We start from the raw sequence: 26,466 nt of genomic DNA on the forward strand, positions 1-26,466 counted from the left end.
AGTATTCGTTGTCAACGAGCACAAACTCTGCAGCGCTCTTGTAGTCAAGTATTCTGTTCTTGATCCCCTTCAGTTTCTCAATGTAATGCTTGTGAATTTTCGTGTTGGTCCTCTTGTAGCGGAGGGCCGTTATCATTTTATCCACTGTGTAGTGCAGCCAAAGTATGTTTGTGTATGGTTCGAAGTTCTTCCAATCATTGCTGTAACAAAATTAATTTATATTTTAATAGGTTTTGCTAAAGCTATTCTTTATATACCCTAAACAGGCGTGGCAATAGCACGCGTACCGGTGGGAGCACGTGAAAAAATAATTCGGGTAATATACCTAACATTGTATATATATCTTTCTTTGAGCTAATGGTCGACTATTGTTTATTGTGTTGCCAACGTGTCGTCCATTATAAATCCAATACATTTGATTACGATTGCCAGTGTTTCATTATCTACTGTAATATCGCGCGAAGTGATGTTTCATTTTTACACTTAGTATCAAACCCCAGAACCTAAGAATTCGCGTCAGATATGGCAATAGGTTCCCTCTCTAAACACCTATTGCGAAAAGTGGGTGCCCTGGTCGGACCTGCGAGAAACTTGATGTGCGTTTGTTTTTCGAATTTAGACAAGGTAACTTCACGACAACCAATACATACACCATACAATGTAACAAAATATTACCAGACAAGAGGCGTAAGCGTTCAGACCTCACCTGCATGTCAAGGTATGATATCTGCATAATATTTTATTACTCGCCGCATGTAAACGTCACATCAATTTATGATCTTGTTGTAATATCAAAACCATTATAACAGGTACACGTATTTGCATGTTAAATAGACTTAGTTGTTAGACTTGCGCGGTTATTGCGCACGTGGAAACCTAGCCTTAGCAACGTAGTATGAGTCATAATGCGGATCTGTAAAGACCTTCTTGGAACTTAGAGATAGGAATTATTTGTACAATGAATATGTATTTTACAATATTATTTGTGTAATGATATTTGTGGAATATTAAGAATTAATGGACTGCAGTCTTTCAATTTTAATTTCTTGGCAATATTTGTTAATTGGTATAAAACTATAGATAACAACAAATATAATGGAAAGCGTGTAAGTTTGTAATGCCGATGCGACGTCACTCACATAATTATGCGAGCGTGTAAAAGAGATAGCGAGATACAGCTACAACCAGATTTTTACTATGACTTTGTTTATTGCCACTAAAAACACCGGCCCACCGGACCGTAAGTGGCCACTGTCACAATAGATATCGACAATGCCACTGGCACAGGCAAGCCGCTGCTTACAGCAAAACGTTTTTTAAGCCTATTAAATTGTAAAAGTAAGCCAAATTGATTGAAATATGTTCGACACTAACCCCAACTTGTCTCTCATGAGCCTGTAGACCTGGAACTGGTAGTCGCCGACGGCGTCGAAGAGTCCGTCGTCGTGCGCGAGGTCGTTGTACAGAGCGGCCCGCTCCGCGCCCGCCGCCAGCGGCAGCGCCAGGCGCGACAGCGAGTAGTCGATGATGGTGGCCGCCACGCCGCGCCGCGGCACCCAGCGCACGCGCCCGCGCAGCACGAACGTCGCGTACTGCAACACACCACACTCACAGCCGTTGGCATAACATACACATAGAGCATCATGCGTGCTGGGGCCTTATTCTGTGTGATAGTGTAAACGCGTAACGCGGCCGTGTCATGTTTAGGACTATAGAAATTTGGCTTACAGAATACCATTCCACGCACATTTCTCGAAGATAACATGACACGGCCGCGTTACGAGTTTAAAATAACGTGCGGGATAGAGAATAAGGGCCCTGGAGTACTAAGACGCTGTAGTAACTGAAGCTCGTACCGGAAGCATTGAAGGCTAGTTCAGCTAATAATCACGCCTTTAAAAACTAAAACGATCAAAACGAGTTTAACCCATTTTAACTTGTAGCACCCCTCTGAAAGTTGTGATAACCGCTCTATTAACATTTGTCTACACTCTATAAGGGATGGCGAACCTTTAATGGTTAAAGTGACATTATTTATTAAAAAAAAAAATATGACCTGTACGTAACGTACCATCCAGGACCGGTTTTGTCTATTATCTCGGATAGCTGAGTGCCCCATTTTTCTGGTTTTTTATAACCCACTAATGTTTTTATTGTTTTTTTTTTTATATGCTGGTTCTGCAAAGTGACTTCACTGCACCTGATGTTAAGAGAAGTGAAATCCAAAGAAAGATACATATACAATGTTTGGCACATTACTCGAATGCCCGAATTATTTTGTCATGTACCAACACTGGCACGCGTGCCATTGGTTCGCCATCCCTGCTCTATCAAAATGAATAGACCGATGCAACCGAGATACATTTTATATGATGAATGGGTTCAACAAAACTGGTCGGTACGAAACAAAAATATCACCTAATAAAAAGTTTTTATCGTTGATTTCTTAAGTCTTCCAATTCACTATGAGAAAAAAACAACAATCACAATTTGATACTTGAAAACCAAACTCTACTTATATAACACTCCGTGAAAGTGAAATAAAACCAAAAGAAAAAAGTCCAACACAAAACGTTCCGTTTTACGCAACAGTGCTATTATTCAGCCAACGCGTAGCAATATGGATTCGAATAGAGGGCATGCGCATTCCGCGGTCACATTGGCGCGTTGGTAACGTTAATCAAAGCACGTAATGTTTATGACAGAACTTGTGGGATGTGTAGTTTGTACGTGCCGTATGTACGTACGTAGCGCGTACGTTGTACAATGTATGGCCTTACTTGTAGGGGTCGCACGGGTGACTTAGGGCGCGTGTAGATTACGCGAGACAAGAGGGTTTTTTAAAAGGTTCAATCGTGTGTTTGTAAATATCAAATTAGACATCAGGGTGAGAAGCGAGAATGTTAAAAGGGTTTTCATAATAGATTCCGATGAAAATGACATGTATTGCATTTTTATTATCTAAAAACATTCCGTTGGAGAGCAAAGACGTACAATTTTATCATGACTTGAAATGGTTGTCAAATGGGCACTAACTCACGCACTTTTCACGTTTATTATCAATTTTTATCGATATGGAACAGCATACGTAATATAACTAAAACCTCGGAACTATCGATTCATTCATCATTCCCAAGTGGGACATTTTAATTAAAATTCATACTTCTAAAAAGCGGCGATAGCCTAGTTGGATGTGGAACGGACTGCCAAGACGAATGTCCGTAGATACATCCCAAGGGCAACACCCTCGACTTTTCTTATGTAAAGTATCGAATCTGCAAAACTGCATTTTACCGTCGAATATACATCGCTTGTTTAGTGTTATATTACCATGGCGATAAGCACTTCGATCCTTATTGTCTTAAAGGAATGCAGTTGATTTTAATAACGACCGTTTCAATATCGACGGTCCTTACGCAAAGTATTCAGTCAGCAAAACGCAATTTTGCAGATTCGACACTATACGTAGGGACCGTCGAGGTATCAAACGTTTCAATCCCACGGTGAGGTCACGCGGGTGATCACAACGTGTGCATCGACATCGTGCGTTTGAAACGCGCCACACGCGACACGTGACTGTCACCCCGACACATATTATATAATTAATGGCGATTATCGACGGGTCGTGTTACAATGTGACATTTTGTCTATCGTTCTATGCGTGACTATGTTTGTATGTATAATTGGGGTCGCTTAGTAACGGGGAGAAAGATGCTAGATATCAAGTTTGATTATAATAATAATATCAGCCCTGTATTGTATACTGTCTCACTGTTGGGCACGGGCCTCCTCTACTACTGAGAGGGAATAGGTCTTAGTCCACCACGCTGGCCTAGTGCGGATTGGTAGACTTCACACACCCTCGAAAATTCCTAATACATAATTTCTCAGGTATGCAGGTTTTCTCACGATGTTTTCCTTCACCGTTAAAGAAAGCAATAATTCACAAAAAAATACTAAAGAAATTTTCAAAATAAGTTTAGTAGTTCCTGACATTAGCGCGTTCAAACAAACTCTTCAGCTGCATAATATTAGTATAGATTTTATTTTTGTATGTTTTTGCCTACGTGCCATGTTAGTACAAAAACATAGCCATTTTGGAACCAGTTTTTAAAAAAAGGCGTGATTTTTTAAACTTGTTTCAGCGGTCAACAAGTTTGAGAGATACCATCACGCCACTTTTGAGTACAATTAAACATTAAAGCATTCACAAATCTTTCAGATGAATTAGTTCAATGAGATTAGTGATGATTTACCAGCAGATTCAGCAAAGACCTTGGCGCATGTGACGGGCAATAACTACAATGTTTTTACATAAATATAATTTCAAACAATGGGCACATGCTTGTGAAGTCAGCGCGGCATCACTTCCCGGTGTTTTGTTTGCTGTCTACCTTCTATCTTATCGCAGTATGCGTAATGACATTGCAATTTGCGTGTCTTCCGCTGATGGTTCATATTCTTAGTATTTAAATATGCGTAGGATTTTATCATCGATCTGAATGGTGTTTAGACTTTAATTTGACATATTAATTTATCTGGAATTGTCTGGTCATTATTTAAAGCAAGATATGCTGAAGAAGCCAAAGACCTAACTGGTTCCTAAGAACTGTCAAATAGATTGTTAGGCTCTAAAGCTAGATATCGTCTCGACAAATTTGTGTATTCTGCAAATATTTGTTTAGGATCTGGGTATTTTGGGAATGCAAAACCCACAAAATTCCCAACATGTCCAACTCCACATTTATCTCAATGCGAAGTTTTTTTTAATAGGGACAGTTCAAGGTGGTCACCTTTGGACCCCAGTCCAAAGTTCAGTCTCTGGGGTCCAATAGTTTATCCCTCGGCGGTCGACACAATTATGCCGGCCTGTTGCAACCGGATACACAGGCTGATCACGGAACGCGACACACTTACATGGGCCACTATCAAGTTAGAATTAGGTGCTATTTTTATTTATTCCAAACGTACAGTACGAGCTACAATACTGCAATATGAATGCAGACTATAGATAAATTTAATAAAGTAAATGCTAAATAACAAAAGTGCAATGACCTAATATTCAAAACAAAAATTACTTTCGCTATTGTGTTATCTTATTTAGCGAGGAATTATAATGTTTCCCTTTTGTCTCGACGTATGTGTGCAACTAAGTGCAAAACATTGACAGTTATAGGGAAAAAAATCAGTCGCCAACACTGTGGCGGCCTTGTAAAATGTCAATGCCAATCGCCAACAAACCACGAATCAATTGTCAATTATTGATTTAATGTATTGCGCGACCTGCAATTCAGAACGGAGTCCAGTATTGCAAATCATGTCCACTACCCACTGAACGAGAGATGTCGAACGAATGGCGCGCGTTCCAGTGGTGGCACGTGACGAAATAATTCGGGCACACGAGTTATATGCCAAATTGTATATGTATCTTTCTTTAGGCTTCCTTTATATCAGGTGTAGTGAAGCCAATTTGCTGAGCGCGGATGATAAAAACATAGTTTAGTCATAAAAAAAGTTGCTGAAAAGGGGCACTCTGCTAGATAAAACCGGTCCTCGATGTTACAGGCCATTTTTTTTATATAAATAATGGCACGATAACCATTAAAGGCTCGCCATCCGTGCACTAGATCAAAACTCGACTCATTTCTATCGCTATCCAACATTAAAGTTTTGACATATATCATATTAAAATTAAAAACCGACGTAAATCCTGTTAGGTTTCATATACCTCAAAAATAGAAATTATTTTTTCAGTTCCACGAGAAAAGCATTAATTTTAGTTATTATCCGATATCGAAATTTCGTTATACATAAACAAGTTGTTCAGTGAACAAACTCACCTTCTGATCAGTGGGCGCTATGAGTACGTTCCCCCAGTGCAAGTCACGATGTTCGAACTGGTAGGCCTCCTCGCCTACCGCTAGGCCGAAAGCGATCTGCATCACGACATTATAATATTATTATACTATTAAAAACACAAAAAAATATATCAAATTCGTTAAATAAACATCGAAATACAATTCACTAGTTTTAGAAAGTATTTCTTATTATTAAAATGGTTACATAATTTAAAGTTGCACAGTACATAGAAATGAGATTACGATCAATTTAGCGGCCGAAATCGGACCTGCGAACGTTCTCATACATTAATACATGATACAATGGAAATTAATAAGACCCATAAAACAAGTTAAATAATGTAACATTATTCTAATTCAAAAACAACATTAAAATCTCGTTCCAGAAACATCTGAAAGTGATGTCAATATTTTTTTCCTTACGTAACGTTTCACAATACACTTCTATATTATTAAAACAATCTAGTCATTCACAAACACTTCGTATGTCGGTCGTTAAGTCATCGTTTACATCATCAAATACAATAAACACAACATACAATAATCATCACAGTTAAATTATGCAATTTAGATTTAACAATTAATTACATTTGGTAACAAAACTTAGAAAAGTGAAAATTATTGTTACATCACATTTGAATAAAATGAAACATATTAAAATATGTTATAATCACATAAGCTCACGCCTTTCATTGCTTGAGAGGTAAACGAAAGCAATAAGCCACTATGGTGGCGAATCTGTCGCCATAAATTCAAATATTATTTAACGTATGATTTGCTATTTAAAAACTCTGATAAATTCAATTGCCCTGACCCGTACAGGAGGTGGGGGCAAAATAGACAGTCTTTGCAATCTCAGCATTTAAAAAACACAAAATAAATCAAATTCTCTAAATACACAATACAGGCATGCAACATCTAAGAAAAAAAAACAATTAGCGGTGTAAAAAGAAATCCACACGAACATCAAAAGCGATGATGGCCTACGCAGAGGATAAGTGAAAATCTAGTCAAGAATTGAGCGTTAACTTGAAATAGATATCCACTTATCGTCCGAGGAGGCCGCGTCTTGTCATGCACTGACGGGTCAACTGAAAAAAATACACAACAAAAAAAAAACAAAATAATAAGTAAGCAAAAATACGAGAAGAATGGACGTGCATTATTATTTGAATACAATATAAAAAAGAAACATAACTTTTCATTTAATAATATACTATAACGGTATTTTCATATTTTGCGAAATATGTTTTATACACTTGTAAGCAAAAGCCAAGAGCTAAACATTTGAATCTCAAATTTGAAATGTTAATTAGGGCAAACGTAATTCGTTGCACAACACTAAAAATAGTTTACTTTCAAAATGAATATTTCACTGTCAGTTTAAACGAGTAAGCTTTTCGCCACAACTTTCATATCGACCTTTAATATTCATAATATTATTATATGTAGAAAAAAAAAACGTTATACAAAAATATAGCCACAGTATTTAAAAAAAAAATGTAATTAACTTGCCCATTCTCCTCAACAACAAAAATCACACAAAAGAAAAAAAAAACACAAACAAATTTACCTGATAGAAAAGAGCATACGCCTGCTCAGCGTTATTGAATTGATAGCTTTCTAGGTCTTGGCCAGCGTTGGCTAGCTCCAACACAATGTACTGCTGGTCCACGGGTAAAATGGCAGGGTTGTCGTTTTCTGAACCCTTGCACTCGTCATACAGATCCCAAAGGTCCAGCAGACGCGATGGATAACTGCCGTAAACGCACCTTACTGCCAATACCTGGGTAACAAATCATCATCTCATTAGGGATATTTTCTAATTACACGGATAAATTGCAGCTTCCAACATAAAATATAACTTAGCTACCTTCATCGTCAGTAACTTCTTCAGCTTTCAATAAGCGATTCTAAGCGGCTTTTTTGGAACATACGCCTAAATAGGGACCATCAAAACAAAGTACTTCTTTACCTTACAAATTAAATTATCGGATCGAAGACTAAGATTGGAATCGTTTATTTAAAACGACCATAAGACATTCTAGCATAGGTCACACTTAGTTATACCAAATGGCCAGACAATTTCACAAGTGGATCAGACGTGTTTACATTTCTGATACGAGGCTAATTGGTACAGTAAGGTCTAATTACAATGCACACTAACAAGACTGCATCTCTCCGGTCTCGCAGGAATTATGCCGGCCCGCTTTACTGGATGACACCGGATGACCCCGCAATAACCCGCCGGAACGAACCGCTATGGCGAGTTTCACCATGTACACCGTGAATGCTATCTGTTTAGGTGTAAACATGCAGTACATGTCCATTACCACGTATACTATTTGAGATTTATCGCTAACGGTATTAAATATAAATGAAGAAACATTAAAGGTTTAATTGTTGATAAGGCAAATATTTGTAGTCTCATTAATTCGCGTATTTTCAATAAGATATATTACACAAGGAAAAACTAGTTCAAAGAATAATGCAGCCATTCATTTAAAATGTTTTCCTTCCTTGAATATGCTACGGATGTTACTTATCAGTATATTTCATTCTACTTAAATCCGAAAACCGGAAAATAATAAACAAAGAGAATAAAACAATATGCTCATGTATAATTCATCAATAATATTAACGTGAAGAAAGCCCCGCCGACATTGCGGTAGGTTAGTGATAATCGTGAGGTGGAATTTTAATTTTTACAACCGGAAAAACGGAATTTACAAAGCGACAGTTTACTGGACAATACAATTGAGAAGACAAAGTAGCAATGCTTGTATTCTTTATGAAATTAACATTACAGATTAGGGGAATATAGTAACACAATATTTAATTTTACACACATTCACCCCTGTAATCCCCCAAGAGACGAGCAGAGACGCAACTGATGCACCACCCACTTCCTGCCGTAGCGTATTCCCAAATTCGAAACACCGGGCTGATACCGAGTAAAAAAACCCAATATTTTTGTGCGACCGTGGATCGAACCCGAGACCTGGCCTAATACAACTATGCCACCGAGGGATTTTATTTTAATTACATTTATTGCAATATAAGATAAGCCGAACCATAAGGAATTAAAGGATGTTGCTTTGAAATATCCGTAAATATATTATTGTCACATTGTATTACAGCTAGAAAAACAAATTTACCATCTCAAACATACAAACATGGTATCAGAGTATCCACACAATTTATCATGGAGCCAATGTTTACATATAAGGACGTGAAAGACAAATCAGTATGCGACAAAAACAAAATCATGAACAAACGGTTTCCCCTCGTTTCGCCGTTCGAAAAGCGTTATCAAAAAACAACAATCGTCTAATCTCATTTATATTCGTATCACATGAAAACACAGACGAACGCATAAACAATGTAGAACAATACTATCGTGTTTTGCTGTTTTGTATATTTGCACATTTACACGTATTGTTTGTGCGAGCTGTATAGGCATGAAAAGGACAAGTTTTATTCCTTTCATTAATAATTAGCATATTAGTATTGGCACCCGGGAAGTAAGGAAATCAGAAGTATTATGGACTGTTTTTGATATAACGTCCGACGTGTCAAATTGTAATGATAATGAGAAAGAAAAATGGCAAATAAAAACAAGAAATGGTTGAATGTGACTTTGTTATTTCGAAAAGTGCTTCGATATTTGATCTGTGCATAATCGGGGTTTCCTATGAATACCTTCTAGTTATTTACACTTTTAATTTTGTTTTGCTTGTATTGACTAATTGACGATTCAAAATAATAACTATTTATTTTCAACTCGTATGCAAGCTATCAACTCATAGACTCTTGATTCATTGGCATAATGCAGTGACAGAGCACCTGCAGTGCAGTAACTCATCAAGTCGACTCGCACGCTAACTCGCTTTTAGAAACCAAGCCACACGACACGCCCCGTTCCTCGAGATTGATGAATCAAGCGTCACTGCTGTCAGTTTTCTCAATTTAACCATAAAAAAATCTACTCCAATACAGAATGTGGCTTACACTGCCAAAATTAAACATCTTTTCTGTATTGTTATTAGGAGAAAGCCTTGGCACATGACCCATTCTTTCCATATTTTTATGGATGTACTGCGTATGATTATTTTTATTGACAACTCTGACAGACGTCACGTACCGTCTCAGTTCAATTAACGGTAAGTACAAAGATCGTTTTGTAATGCCATGGCAGAATGGCGTAGGCTTACGTCATCGTTGCGTAAGTATAGACGAGTTCTAATGCTAGCAACGACGTCAGACTTTCATAACTTTGTTAATGAAATTAAAATCAATTTATGTATTACTAGTTTTGCTCGCGGCTTCGACCGCGTGAAGGAGGCTTCAGGGATAATTTTTTCGACTTATTTGATATGTATCGTTATATTATGACCAAATTACAAAATTATTATAAATTGTAGCCTATGTGTTATTCTGATGTATAACCAATATTACTGTAAAGTTCCATCCAAATCCGTTCAGTAGTTTTTGCGTGAAAGAGGAACAAACATACATACGTCCATCCTCATAAACTTTCGCATTTATAATATTAGTAGGATTTATGGTCGGCCAAACGCTAATACTCGGCCGTTTATTCCTATGCAGAATATGATCTCATCGTACGCGTAGATACAGACATCGATATCATAATCTTAGAACGGAAAATCCGTTTGTAACACTAACCTTTTCAGATCATTACCGATTTAAAGATAAGTAATTAAAACGATAGAATAATTACCTATATTAAAACGGATTACAACGTGATTAGGAATAATATTTCGTGTATTAATTTTCAAAGCGAAAAAAGTTTTCACATTGCCTGATAATATCTAGTGTGAAAAAAATACTACAGTGTGAATGTAATTATACTTATTAATTATTATATTTGGCTGTTGGATCTCTCAGACAAATGGTAAACTAAAGAAGTTTATAAATCGATTATCCAAGACATGGAGTTTCAGCACTCCGAAAGCATCTTTAAATAGATTGATTCAGGACTTTGTCGTAATAGAAATATTACTGACTGAATAAGACCTGAATTAAACTATTTAAAGGTGCTTTAGAACCAAAGATTCTACGTAATATTACGTATACATTTCTGATCCTTTAATCAACAATTCATTACTAGTTCCGTTTACGAAATAAAACAGTTGCGAAAAGCGAAGTCTATCGAGGAACGGAACATTAAAAAAAATATATATCAATTAGATGGGACAGCCGCACCTCTATTTTTAAACGGTGATCTCTGTAGGGCGTCAGCATGAATTCATAGTCGACATGGCAAAATATACTAACTCAGATCTATAAAGCAAAACTGCCTTTCTATTAGAGTAAATAAATAATAATTTATTTAAATAAAATATGCCTTTATTGCTGTTTAACAAACATATTATGTAGCATCTAGGTATGCCAAAGTATTATAATATAGGTATGAAACAATATTTAATTACTTCCGCAATTAAATTATAAGAAAATTCTATCGGCAAGTGTTTATCAGTATTATACAGCTTGTCATTTTGCTTGCCATTCGGGTCCAAGTAAGTTACTTACCCGTTTTTAAATCAAAAATAGTATTAATATTTTTTATTGTGGAGTTAATTAAAACATTGCTTGGCAACTTAATCTTAAACATTATTATACAAATGAATAAACAGTATACACTAACCAGACATAATACGTTGGATCAAACAGATACCAATATCAACTGCACAATTCCCAGTAACGTATCAGCAACACGAAACCTTGGCAACACCGAAACCCGAAACAAATGTTCGCAGATAAGCCATTCGTCTCGTCGCGGTAAATGAACCTGCGACCTTTCGTTTTCAGTCGGTTATTCGCCCGCTGTACTGCCGAGGTCATCGGTTCGGGGATCCTTCGAGGCCCAGACTTTGATCCTCTAAGAATGTCGTCTGATTTTGAATGGCGGCTCATTGATAAGTATAAACTTACTAACGAATACAAATCAAGTGCAATGTAATTTACTGGGGGTACGTCTCTCATATGTGAGAGTCCTCCTGAGTAGATACGACCGCAATGTCAATTTGTGTAACACGTATGTGTAAACGTGTGTTGTCACTGTTGTGTTTCGGTTTGAAGGACATTGTAGCCAGTGCAACTACTGTTCATAATAAGACGTAACATCTCATGTCTCAGGATGGTGAGAGCAGTGGAATACCAAAGTGGATGGTGTTTCAATTGTTTATGGGCGGTCGTATCGCTTACCATCAGGCGAACGACAAGTTCGTCTCGTCATTCAAAGCAATAAAAAAAAAATGCAAAGACATAACAGTATGCATGTGTTAGTTTTTTACGTGTGTGTTTATATATTCAACTAAGCCGGCTTGCCCGACTTGTCATTCAATTGTGATATTATAATAGAAACAAATAAATAAAAGATAAGAAAATATGTTTCTCGCGATTCTTTTATGATCACTCATATATCTTAGTCATAAAATTAGAAATACCACTATTTGTGTGCGAGTATAATACTTAAGGGAATTAATTTTTTAAAGCCCCCACAAATTACTTTTATAATACAGTGACAACTTATCTTCCTTGTGTTACTTCCTTATAACATGAAAATTATAAAAGAGACAAAACACTAAATCAAAATTACACTACCCTGAGCCTAAGTCAAGGCCAAACGAACCGGAATCTTTGTCACCAACCAACGCTATCATTTTTGCTTTAAACTCGTACAATAAACCTATAAACACGATAAATACAAAATCTCCACTAGACTAATTAAGATAAACAATTCCGACTGTAGATACATGTCTTGTGATAAGGTACGTTGTCCCACTTCGCTTATCGGAACGTGTGTGCAATCACTAGGAATTCGTGAAGAGCTGATTCATACAGTTATATTTCGAAAGTGTCGCGACATTTCTCTTGAATGACTTATTTCTTCGTAAACCATTCAGCTCTATATTGTAGAATTCGTCGATGAAATAGTATGGGTACTTTTCAATGTCAGGTATTTTCGTTCGTATTTTAAATATTTACTACGTGACTCATAAACACTGGTGCTGTCTATAACGTTGCAATCAATAACCTATAATGTTCTTTTGATATACATTTCAGAAAAAATATCTTATAAACGTTTTATTCAATATTTTACTAAGGACTTTTAACAATAATCTCTTAACAATAAGACTTTAGAATACCCGCACTTTTGAAAATGATACATGACTTCTTACTTACAATGACATCTAAAACTACTTACAAATTTTATTAGTACAAAAGTGCTAATATTTCTTCATATCCAAATTTCTTTTGATTTAGAGTATAATACACTACATTAATTTTTACATCAAATACATTACTCTCCCATTAATGAAAAAGACAATACCCTCTCAGACACCATTATGGTTGCCATACATGCTACGGTCCATCGGAAAGGTCCACCGGAGTAGGTATACCCGCGCCGGTAGACCGATATCTGTGTGGGAATAGACCTGTGCAGATTTTTGAGCCTGTGCAGGCGACCGGCGCAGGATCGAAAATTAATTCTTTCAATTGATACCTGCGCAGGGATACCTGCACAGATGACCTCTCCGGTAGACCGTAGCGTGTATGGCTTACATTACTATCCTCCTCACTGACTATACTGAATCGTTAATACCCCATGCTAAGCCCCGCCCTTATCAACTGCGCGATAACGTGAGTTCTAGGTCAATATCTTTACAGTCTGCGCGTGACGTGCACTATCCTTGGGTACACTCCGCGCGCAGTACGAGACAGTTTAAAGGGCACAGGGGTCGGGGTGGGCCTAAAGGGCACCGCCATCTCACACGTTTCAGTACAATGCCTATTTGGTCTGTAAACTTTACACGATAAGATATAACTCTGACGTGCTAAGCGCAGAAGCGGTATGTCAGGGAAACCTTATTTCGAGATAATCGAAGTTTTGTAAAGGTAGTTTAATAGTTTCGTATGTAAAAATTGAGATAGAGATACTCTTTTAAGGTTTTTGTTAACAAGTTCTAAACAAGATACCATAATTTAGGTAATTCATTGGATAGGTATTTCTTTAAGCAATCAGACGACATAAAAATCAAGATTTTGACTTTTTTTGTGATACCGCTTTTGAGCTTAGCATGGCAGTACTGTCCACACAGTATAGAACTTTTGAAGGTTGTCAATTGTTTTAAATGTGCAACTTTAAGTATTAACTTTGTCAGTGTTTTAACTTTTGTCACGTTCAAAAACAAATATCTGAGTTAAATTCTTGATTTCAAGAAGGCCGTGGTGATGTTAAACTTCTTACGATTGCATTGCGTTTTAAATTAATTAAGAGATGGAATTAAATATCGCTGTGGCTGGCTTTGGAGATTCATGAATCACACGCGTTGGATTTAGATAGCATTTAAATTTCTATCTAGTCGTAGAAAGATGCGCCTATTTGTCTATATCAATTCAAGGCGAAAACTTCATCAATAAATATCATATCGTATGTAACAAACAAATCTAAGATATTATATTAAAATCCACGTTCTTTAGCGCTTTGTAAGCGATGACTTATTTCGCCATCTCAAGGAATTCATGCCATTTGTGATTGAAATAGCAGTAAATAAGCGGATGATGGACCAGTTACTTTCCTGCCTACACCCTCGGGGATAAAAACATAAACTGCTATTTTACAGCACAGCGTCACCCACAAACAAATCTTACATGACCTATCTAACACGTGACGTTGTTCAAATTAGGTATAATACGTCATCTACCGATAAAGTAACAACACCGGGGTTCAACGACCCAATTAGAACATTCTATGTCAAACAGACGGTACAAAAAATGGCAAAAGGTCAACAAGTTGAAAACACATGACGCACTTACTGCGCAGTCTTTGCCAATTCTATCACCTATTTCCAAGAAACGTTATTATAGGTTTATACGAATTCGGTGTTACGTCAATATTAATAAATTATTTCCTGAGATGAAAGAGGTTTTTTGTTAATACGTCTTGCGTTGGTATTTTAAGATGCTTAAGTATACTTTCATAAAACTGTATATTTCCTATCAGCCATGTATTTTAGGAAGGAGGGATATGCCAACTGAATAGCGAACACCGCAAGTCGGGTCAGCTGATGCACTACCAAGACAGATAAAACGGGTCAACATAATCCCGGCGCTTTATCGTTAACCGATAATACAATTTTTAAAATAGATCGAACTTAAGAACGGATACGTTGCCGTTAATATGCAAGAAATAATAAATCCTTGATTTGTGTTTTTCATTGATAGGATTACGCCTTTTCCCATCCCGCTTACATAATAAAATTATGTAATATTCCTATCGCCACCTTAGAGTAAAAAGAGCATTCAAATACTCCTACTGTAAGACCAAACATTTCTCTTCAATAAAAGCCGTTTGAAACGTGTAATTTTAGCGGGAATCGGCGCGTGCGCACTCACGGGTGAAAGCGTTTTCAATAGAAATTTATTTTGTATCATTAATGATGACCTATCATTAGGAGCCAACGAGGTTTCTACTCGCGCGCAGATCGAAGAGCGACCGCGGGGGTCAAGACCACTGAACGTATGATAAAGCTTCATTAACATTTGATATTACACATACACTACAATATATTTGGCTGGTGGTAGGATATTATATCCGTCCAGATAGCGACCACCGTACATAAGTTGGTAAAACCCGCCATAGTAGCCCACGTAAGTGAAAAGCGTTCTGGGATTAGCCTGTGTATATTCAATTCCAAGAGGCCGGCATAATTGTGTCGACTGCTGAGGGGTAATCATCTCTCGTCAGTCGACATTTTATTGGACTGCACTCCACTTACCATCAGGTGCAGTGGGGTCACTTTGCCGTGTCCGTATAAAAAAAAAAATCATTTTTTTAAACATCTGATCACTTATATTTTCTTTATCAAAGAACTAAATAGATTAACTTAGAATAAACAGATACTTTATAACGGATACGTACGTGATTTTAATAACAAAAACACGGTAATATATTGTCGCGTTACCAGTAAACATTTTTAATCAGTCATCATCCAAGCACGTACATATTTTGTCTCTGATTATAATAGCATAAACAAAACAATAATGATAAAACCACCTATTGCTATGCCTTTGATAAAGGTGTCCGATCAATTGTTTCTAAACTGACTCAAAATGCCAGATTCGAACCTGTGTTAAAACACTCGTTGGGGGCCGTTCAAGTATTACGTAACGCAATTTTGGAGATTATTGAGCCACCCGCCTCCCGATGTAACGCGCCGTAACGTTTTTCTGTACCGCCCCTCCATAAAAGTTACGTAACACTAAAATGACAATTTTTATCTAATATTCAAAATTATGTTACGCAAAGCACCGAAAAATCGCTAAAATACCTTTGTTATTGTTTTAAAATAGAAAAAACAATGTTACGTAACGCCTACCCCTGTAACGCATCGTAACATTTTAACAAGATAAAATTGCGTTACGTAATACTTGAACGGCCCGTTAACTTGCACAGGGGCCTTATTCTCTATCCCGCACGTTATTTTAACAGTGCGTAACAAGCACGTAACACAACGCATCATGTTTAGGACTATAGAAATTTGGCTTACAGAATACCATTCCACGCACATTTCTCGAAGATAACATGACACGGCCGCGTTACGCGTTTACACTACCATACAGAATAAGGGCCCAGGGCAGTCACCGGGCGTGACACGGGAACACGAATAATATACTCCGCGGTAAATAATAAAGGCCACGAGTAACATTAAGGCGACGTGGCTCGATCGTGCTTTCATTCTTAGTTACTACACATTTAGCCAAAGCGAGGTAAACATTTTAGTTATGTTATTTGGGAATGGGGCCGCGGGTATAATGAACGTTATTTTGGTTCGGCACGCAATCAGGGTAGGAATTATTTGAAAATAGTGCAAATAACTCATTGCAATGGTTTCTAATTGATTGGAAACGTGACTGTTCGTAACTACATAAATAATAACACAAAACCCCCCACTTTATACAAACATTTGCATGGGACCCAATGCCTCCCGTTAATTTATTTCTCAACTTAAATGTCCGCAAAATTCTACGGTATTATCAGTGGGTGTTCACGCGCGAAGGTTATGACAATCAGATAAAATACTCCCTTCTTAGGCCTCTGCTAATAAAAAAGTCACCGTCAACCATGGTCTTATTACGGTACTCTATGTGCTAACAACATAATTTTGCCAAAAAGACTAACCAAAGTTGTATTTACCAAAACAAATTTAGAAAGTATGTCTAATATTAAAACAAGTCTTAATTTGTAATTCGGTTGCGCTTAGATAGTCGTATGTGGGATGTTCTGTTGTACGATATGCCGACGACACGCTCCCTTAGGGAAGCCTACATTCAAAAGTGGAGGGTGATGGGCGATTAATTAAATTTATAACTCACCTCGTTAAAAACATCAGTAGCGTTCTCTACAGTGTGAAGATCCAACGCGCTCGCATCGTTCCCTTCAGCGAAGTGACGTTCTATATCTGCTATGGGAGCGCGTAGTGCGCTCAATTCCCCTGGAAACAAAAACAATACGTTCAGTAACATTTAGGGCAAAAAAATTATAAACAGCGTGGGTTTGAAAATTAGAGGTAGTAGAATAGAAGTGGACTTGACAAATTAGGTTTGAAACCTATGTCCTAATTTAGGGTTTTTGTCAGGCTGCCTAAAGAGCGTGGACTAGTTTAAAATCATGATCTCAGATTCGAGCCCTAAGGGGCATGATAACGTACTTAAAATTAATTTGCTTCATCGCTATCACTCGTTTTAACGAAATAAAATGTAGTTAGACAACTTGCATAACTAAATGGTGTAACAAAGGTCACAATTGCGAAGTTCAAATGAGACTAAATTAATTTCCTATCCTTGCTTAATTAAGTAATTTCACAAACATGGAATTAAAACGCCAGTGTAAAGATTTAAAATCACTTAAATACAAATTGAAATGTTAAAATTTATGCAATTAATTAGTCAAGTCACGAGCTTTGTCTTCTCATTTCGAACTATCGTATCTGGAAAATAGCTATATTCACTTTTTAGCGTTTCGTTATCTAAATACTGTTTTCTGTCAAACCCATTTAATACAAAATTTAATAAATTTAAAAAAAAAGCTTTACTAACTTTTTTAATGGGTTTAGCAGAAAATAGTATCTGATAGAGAAACGTTAAAAAAGGTGAATATAGAAATTTGCTAAGATACGATACTTGACTTAGGAGCCATCGATTTTACAACGCAAACATTGAGTATAAACATAATCACCCCACGCGGATAACCGTTTTGCCGACAGTCGCGTGGCCATACCTTATCTGCAATGAATAAGGGAGCGTCCTTACACGCAACGACAGTCGACACACGTGACTCGGAACAAACGGTTAATTGTTAACACAATGATACAATAAACAGTACATTTTAATACGTAGTTATGACTCATAAGTGGTTTCTTTGTATGAAAAGTGCATTCGTAAACCTGATTAAATTAATAGTTTACGCTATGCAATTAAAATTAAAATACAATATTTTCATATATATAATAGGTTACGCAATACAATCTCCTTGTAAGCATACATGCTCATGACCACGTTTATAAGAGGGGTAAGCAGCCGTGGTGCAATTATCGCACCCACGGTTCATTGAGCTTATTTCTCATAATGTGACAGGTGGGCGAACCTCGCCATATCTGCCACAAATTCCTATCTCACGCATTTCACGTGTTTATTCACTGGAAATATTTACAAATATTGAATGCCTTCTTTGAATCAAAATCAGGACCTTCACGGTATAACAGATTAAATAAACTGCGACTAACGAGAAGCTATATTCATCCTCTAATCAACAAGGTTATTAAGCAACCTATTTTCAGTCGTATCTAGAATCTAGATGATAAACACTGATTCTATAACGCGCCGTGATCGCCACGTGGCGCTATATCCATAAATAAATGTCGTAAACAAAACAATGATAAGACAAAAATCGCCAATACTTTTCAACGTTATCTAATCGCGTAAAAACATATTCAAACCAATTACAACTGATTGCTTATGCTTAACTTTGCGGATCTTCAATTAGCCTAATACACACTTATGACATATTTATTTTAAAGATCCGATAAACGGGGACAATGTTTCTGGAAAATGAAATCAGATTACATATTCTAGTCGCATGCAAACACATTGTTATGCGGAAATATTTAGGCGCATGTTTTTCTTTTTCTAGTCAAAATCTTAGAAAGTACGGAGTAATGCTGGGATAAGTCTGTTTCTGTGTCTACGGCATTACCGTCTTTGCAGTGAGTAGGCATATTGCCGCTCTTATTGGCTGATATTGAAATACAACGTTACTCAGTTGATTGTTAGATAAACAAAGCTGGATAAAGCCAAAGAAAACCATGAAATTACACTATGCGTTCAGGCGCATTGTGGACTCATAGAATTGTTAGTGAGTACGGGTTTTAATGATAAAACATAATCAATGAAACATTCCCGTGACGCTCACGCCCTTAATGATACCTCACATCCTCTAAATAATTCAAATATATTTTGTTCCAATGTCTCAGTATACACCTCTATATCCAAACTGATTCATCTCGAAAACCAGACACCTGATAACAAAACAGTTTTTTTTACCGAGCTACATTGTTTTTCCGCAAATAATAATGCGCATAGCAATCAGATAGTTGACACTGGCCCGCTGCCAGAATTCAGCGGATGCAAGAGACAAAATGCGTTAAATAGAACAGAAATAAAATGTTTTTGTTTCCAAACAATGACCTTTATGTTGTTACCGGGTGGATTGACGCCAATCCACATTTCATACATTGGATTTCATTAATGGGGTTCTCATCATCTCTAAAGGTATTTAAGTCCGACAATCACAGCGGCAGTAATCCTTATTACGACGTGATAGGGTGCACAATCACTTTAATCGTGTCGAATCTAAATACACCTGCCCTGCATGTTTTAGTATTTAGGTTAGGGTGATTTACATGGTCCGCAAGCTTAATCGGTAAATATCGTGTACAAGTTGGCTTATAAGGGATTTCCCTATACATTGCAGATGGGGTTTTCCGCCGAACACTTCTATATTTACTTTTCATAATATATTTGTAAATGACTTCGATGTTTTTAGTTTTAGCTGGTTTGCTAACTGATCACTTATTGGCTTATATTCTATACTAATGTAAGTTGATTGAGATTTTGATTTTTTTTTTGGAACACGATATTCTTATGAACTGTAAGTGGACATAATGAGACTTAACGTCTCATGTCGGATGGCGAGCGCGGTGGAACACCAAACAATACTTTGTAATTCAAGGCGTTGGGTGGTATTTTTATTGTTTACACGGAGTCGTATCGCTTACCATCAGGCGAACGGCAAGGTCGTCTCATCCTTAAAGAAATAATAGAAAAAAAAAAGGAACTACTGTGCCAATTTTGATAATTCTTTCACTAATAGTAAGCTACATTATCCTTGCGTGTTGTGGACTACTTTTACCGCGGGCGGAGTAGAAACTTATTAACATTAAATACCTACATTATTATATGCTTTCGCTTCTTCGTTTTTAGCTTTCTCCAACTTTAGCCATTCGAAATACAAAACAAAATAAAACCATATACCCAGACGGATTTTATCTAATGTGAAATAATATAACATTTACAGCTTATAGACTACCTTTTGGCTTTCTAAGCATAACAAACTCCTTCAGAAACCATTTCCTTACATTTAACAACGTAAGTCATTGTCTACCATTATAATTGTGGAATCAAGGCCACAATGTATAGGCGTAAAAGTTTTTTTTTTATCGTCTCATTCAATGCCAAAGCTTTCTTTTCCGCTTTACGTAAACGAATGAGAGGAATGACGCGCGTAGGGATAAAAATTGGCACGCTTGTAACACTACTGAACTTGCCAATTTTTTGAAAGAAATTTTATTTGCAATATTAATTCGTGATATTTTTTGATTTTTTTAGTCTATTTAGTAAAGTTTTGCTTGCATTGAAACAAAATAGAGAGGTTGTAGACTGATAGAAAGCTGTCTATGTTTAAGCTAAATAGTAGCAATCGTCTTGTATAAACTAAAACCCTGTATCTTTTATTCCAGAGTACACAATACCGTCGTCGCAATCTTGGTGTTTCGGTCACAAAATAGTTTTTGCCTTATCTCGCAGACAATAGAGATCATATTGATAATGGTTAAGTGGAAATCTTTCGAAAATATTTTAGACTTAATATTTTTTTGCAAGTTTATAGTTGAGATTAATAACCTCGGCTTCTAAGTTTCTCTAATAAAGTTCAGTAAAGATTATGAATCGCATTTCATGATTGGTGTCAATCTAGATAAAAAAAAAAAACTACTTTTGCATAAATATATTTAAGCCTACATCATTTTCAAGTATTGCTTATCAAACCTGTGTGGCCATTTTTTAATATACATATTTTTTTTACTTGACATTATTATATCTAACCAGTCAATGACCTATATTGAAGAACTACGTCTTATAATACGCGTGTGTTTAAAAATGAGTTTTCCATGTATTATAATAAAGTATATTATCGATATTCAACATTATTTCGTCCTATAAATTAGAACTTAATCAATATTGGCTATTTACAACGATATTATTCCGATAGGATTAAAACAATTCTACATAATATTTACATATTTATGCGACGCAATTCCAATTTAATAACATAACAAGCGTATTACTATTTACTCAGCTTTTTATACAGTATTAATTAATTTAATATTGTATTTTATATGTAAATAAGCATATTTAATTAAGTTTTGCTTCCAACTTCGCCAGCGTCAAATCCTACTACAAAGGTCCCTAAAACACGCTAGCGATTCATAACGCCATCTGAACGAAGCTTATTTCTAACAAAATCCATTATTTACCATGGGTGTACATTACCGGTATAAAACCTATATGTTAATCAAGGACATGTTCTATCGATATGGCAAATTTCATTCAAATCCGTTTCTGCGTTTACTTCTAACAAACGTCCAAACATTTTAACACTTTCGCATTTATAATATAAATAAACACGATAATGTTTGTACCTATTATTCATAATACATTATTCATGATAGTAAAATGGTAGCGTATAAAAAATCGCCTACCGTGTAGAGAAAAACACGCCCTAATGCAATGCGACATTCATGCAACTACTTCTGATTATGACATGCCAATATAACCCTTGTGACCACTGGCTGACGTCACATTAACTGTACAATAAAAACACGTATTGCCATTGATTGTAGAGCAATATTTAATGACCATAATGGAACGGCCTTTCAGTGACATTGCCGCGACGCTAGACCTTGCCCGTTGGCTTCTTTAATAGGATTTATAGACGGATATTACCACAAAACTCGTGAGGAATATAGTCACGAGATTTATTTAAAAGAAAGTTGCACCCAGAAGCGTCATTCTATAAGACTGCCGTGCTAAGATCAAAAGTGGTATCTCAAAAAAAATCAAAATCTTGATTTTTATGTCGTCGGATAGCTTAAAGAAATACCCATCCAATGAACTTACCTAAATAACGATATCTTGTTTAGAACTTGTTAAAAAAAAACTATATTTACAAAACTTCGAATATCTCGAAATAAAGTTACCCTGACATACCGCTTTTGCGCTTAGCACGGCGGAATAGCCGACAAATATCGAAATTTGTGCAGCCCTTAGAATTTCCGAAAAAATCGCTACTCGTAAGTCGATGTAGTTTAGTTTCGACGTTTGTGATTGGTCGAGAGACCACCGCATTAGTCACGTGTTAGTCCCTCAACCAATCAGAACAAGACAAGGTGTCGTGTCAGCCCCCACGTGGTAGTCTGATCAAGATATTTGCCGGTTATCATACGTAGGGTTATTTTACAACTATACGAGATAGGTCAGTGTCTTGTGAGAGATCACACTTGTCCATGATGACGCCCCTTTAGTAGTAATGTTAATATTTTTTGCTTTATCCAAAGGTTTGTCATCTCGCGTGAAGAATGTAAACGTGAAAGGCAAATACTGAACACTGACTAGGTACAGTGTTTCTTGATAAGGATTCGACCAGGTAAAGGCCTCACGACGCGTATTTATTATATTAAGCTAGTAGCCATCTAAATGGTCAACCCTAACGCCTACAAGAATGTTAAAAAAATTACAAAACCCATCCGACGAAAACATTTATCTCCTGAAATTATAGACTCCAGCCACCACATGCTAAAATAGACTTTAAAATTAATAGCATTGAGAACAAACTCACATAGCAATCACGATCTCAGATATAATCTCGCCGTAGTCTTTCTGGTTCTCTCCATTGACCTTGGTGTTGCCAGCTATCGGGACAATTTTCATTACTCGCGCACGGCCATCTCTGTCACGCCACAAGAACACTTCGCCGTAGACGCCCTCGCCGATCTTGTGGCAGTTTTTCAAAACTCTAAAATGAAAGAATCATGGAGTCTAGCTGTCTCCAAGGGGGACTAAGTGGAAGTGAGATAGGCTTCTTGGTGCCAATGGACGTATTAAAAGAGGTTAAAAAATATTATAACTCAATTGCTCATTACAGAATTAAGGATGAGATACTTTTTGTTAGACCCAGGAACTTTTTTTAAAATGTGACCCTTTGCCTCATTAATACAGATGCTACTAGATGATTATGAATTTTAAGAACACAGATATGGTATGACTAGGAAACAAAATTATCAATTTTGATTATTATCAAACATCTCTATTTTCAAATGAGTAGTTGTGAAAATTGAATCAAAAAGATTAAAGCATTTTAACACAAACAAGCACGAAATATGTGCTCTCAATTCAATAAATATTAAATTATTTCAATATTTAGGGTAGTGAATCCATTACAATTTATACAATCCCAAGGTAATTTATTAAAATCAACTGCAATGTTTACACCAACGTGACCTATTTACATAAATTGAAGACAACTTAAGAAATAAGCATTATGGAGATAGCAAACATTTTGCAACACTTGTGTGGGTTATACTGAATGGGTCCATTGCTTAATGTGGAGTGTGTGAACCACTGTCCATGGCTTACTGATCGCATGATAAGGCACAAAAGATGACATTGAAAATTTAAACTAATTTTAAAAATTCTAACTTATACATAAATTATCAAAGAATGGTTGTTAAACATGTATACATGACGTAACTGCTACTTCGATAGAAACCAAGGCAGGAGTACAATAAAGGATGGGAATTTAATAAATTATAATCATTGTAAAATTATTAAAAAAAAAAATGCCTTACTATTATATACATTTTACCTTCTATATTAAAATACAAAACATGCAAAAAAGTATTTCTCAAAATAATAACCATATTCCTATTACAATATTAAATAATAATATTCACCAACATTACATCATTCACAATCAATGAAAATTGCATTCAGGGCCATATCAAAAACATGAGTAACACATGATAAAAATCCATTAGTCCAACATGAGTGAGCTATGACTAAGTGCCACTATAAATTGTTTAGTAAACATTGTTTGACAAAATGTGTAAAACGGTACATCAAACCAGCATTTATTAACAAGGCTACAATGTTCACCTTTGGAGAGGACATTTATTTACAGATGGTATGATTATGATTTCATCGAAGATTATTTTGAAAACGTTTTCATGGTATGTGACATGCCCTAGATATAATCTGAATAATGGGCTATCCTAATATTATAAATAAAATCAGTAGGTTATATTTATTTGGCTTTCAGTATGGAGAATAAATTTATCCTGACCTGACTGTCATAGAACTTTTTCTTGAATGATATGAAAAATAAAAATCATGATTTTTATTTTATAATTAAGTTCCTCACTTCTATGAATGAACTAATTCAAAATTTATATCAAGTCCAGGTAAAAAATCTAATTATAATGAACTAATTATGTAATGACCTCATTTATTTGTAATTTGTACTCAGCATATTATGCATAAAATGACTCATATCTTTTATTTGGCATGAATCATAAATTACTTATAATGTATTTTATTATTTATTATTTAACATTAGTGATACATATTTGTCACAAAAAAATTACCATAATTTGGCCTTATTATTGTGGGTTGCAGAATAAAAACTAAACTAAGTTAGTTAAGCTCTCTCATATATTTTTTTAAACTTAAGTACAGACCACAAACTATATAGACCTAGCTGTGTTCTATGTCTAATAATCTCAGACATGCAAGCTAAGCTAAAATAACTTAGTTCTTGGTAATCAACCAGTGAAGTGCATTGTTATTGACTGGCCATGTGATATTGTTAAATAGAGCAACACATTTTTTGTTGTTTGACCAATTGCAATATTTTTCATTAAACTAGTTATTAAGATTAGATTTGTTCATGGACCTGTGAATGTTATGATAGAAATAACTAAAATAAATTGATGTTAAATTAATAATTAACTATAAAATACAAAAAACGTCGGGTAGAATAAAAACATAACCGTGATACAAATCCAACACACAAATCCAAACAATGCCACCATTTTGTTATTTACGTGACCTACATTACCGCCAAAACTGTTTTTTAACAACCCACGCCAAGACGAGGCAAGCGTTCGCATTCATTCTGACGCCCTAACCTCATTAGTAAGAAAAGCGTGTACTCACGTATCTGGATAGCATTCATCAAATAGTATCGCGTCCGTTTGATTGCATCGACGCAACACGTAATCTCTCGCAGTGGCTAAACGATTCGAGGTATCATGTATCTCTAAAACAGTGACCTCTGTTTCAGCATCGGCAATTGAGAGTTTTGATAGTTCGACAATCGTATCATCACAATCGTCGGCCAAAAATCCTGAAAACACAAAACGCGTCATTCATAATGACACATACGAGGAAGTGTCACGAACTTTCCCTGTGCGTAAGTCGTTTCGCAACGACCACGCCATTATTAACATTTCACATTTCCCCGGATTCACGGACGCCACTAACCTGTGTATTGCAGGGAAAGATGCATGCACTTAGCTTTAAACACTCTTAACGGAACAAAGACGTTGAAAAAGGCTATTATCCCGTTACGGATAATGGCAGTCACCACAATTTTGTCCGTTTATTCACAAAATGTAACACAATGTATAATGTTTATTCCACTGTTATTTGACAATAGCAGCGAATGTCACCACACAACTTGGTGCAACACGCGATTATTAAATAAAAAAATAAAATAAAAAATATTATGTCGGACAAAGACCACGCAGCGTCTTCTTCCGCGAAACGCGCAGATGACATAGATAAAAAACTGTACGATTGGGACTTTATACAAACAGTGTTGCCAGTAATATGAACTCAAATAACTACTAAAAATTACAAGACGGTAATAAATCATAAAAACTAACAACTTACCTTTTAGATCATCAATGACAGCGCTGGTATATAAACTAGTTCTGGTACTGTTTAAATCCTAAAATTACGAGTAAATTCATTAAACACAGCTATATAATATTATCGATGTGACAATATCTTCACGTAAACTGGATACTCACCTTTACAATTCTAATTGTCGACCGGCTTGGTTTAGACACGAATGTACTCCTGCGGCTATTGATTGAATCATTGTGTACTGAACCTGAAATTAACA

The 26,466-nt window shown here is 36.1% G+C and overlaps 1 protein-coding gene across 1 annotated transcript in view; it reads right to left on the reverse strand.

The window, feature by feature from the left end:
• Positions 1-26,466, reverse strand: part of LOC115442041 — a 36,490-nt gene that overhangs the window by 5,787 nt on the left and 4,237 nt on the right. The window contains 9 exon segments of the mRNA XM_030166997.2: positions 1-200; positions 1,375-1,592; positions 5,841-5,936; positions 7,432-7,644; positions 17,262-17,379; positions 23,119-23,295; positions 25,494-25,683; positions 26,232-26,289; positions 26,372-26,454. Coding sequence (XP_030022857.2) covers positions 1-200; positions 1,375-1,592; positions 5,841-5,936; positions 7,432-7,644; positions 17,262-17,379; positions 23,119-23,295; positions 25,494-25,683; positions 26,232-26,289; positions 26,372-26,454 — 1,353 coding nt within the window.

Source organism: Manduca sexta, chromosome 19 (genome assembly GCF_014839805.1).
Source record: "Manduca sexta isolate Smith_Timp_Sample1 chromosome 19, JHU_Msex_v1.0, whole genome shotgun sequence".
Lineage (NCBI taxonomy): Eukaryota > Metazoa > Arthropoda > Insecta > Lepidoptera > Sphingidae > Manduca > Manduca sexta.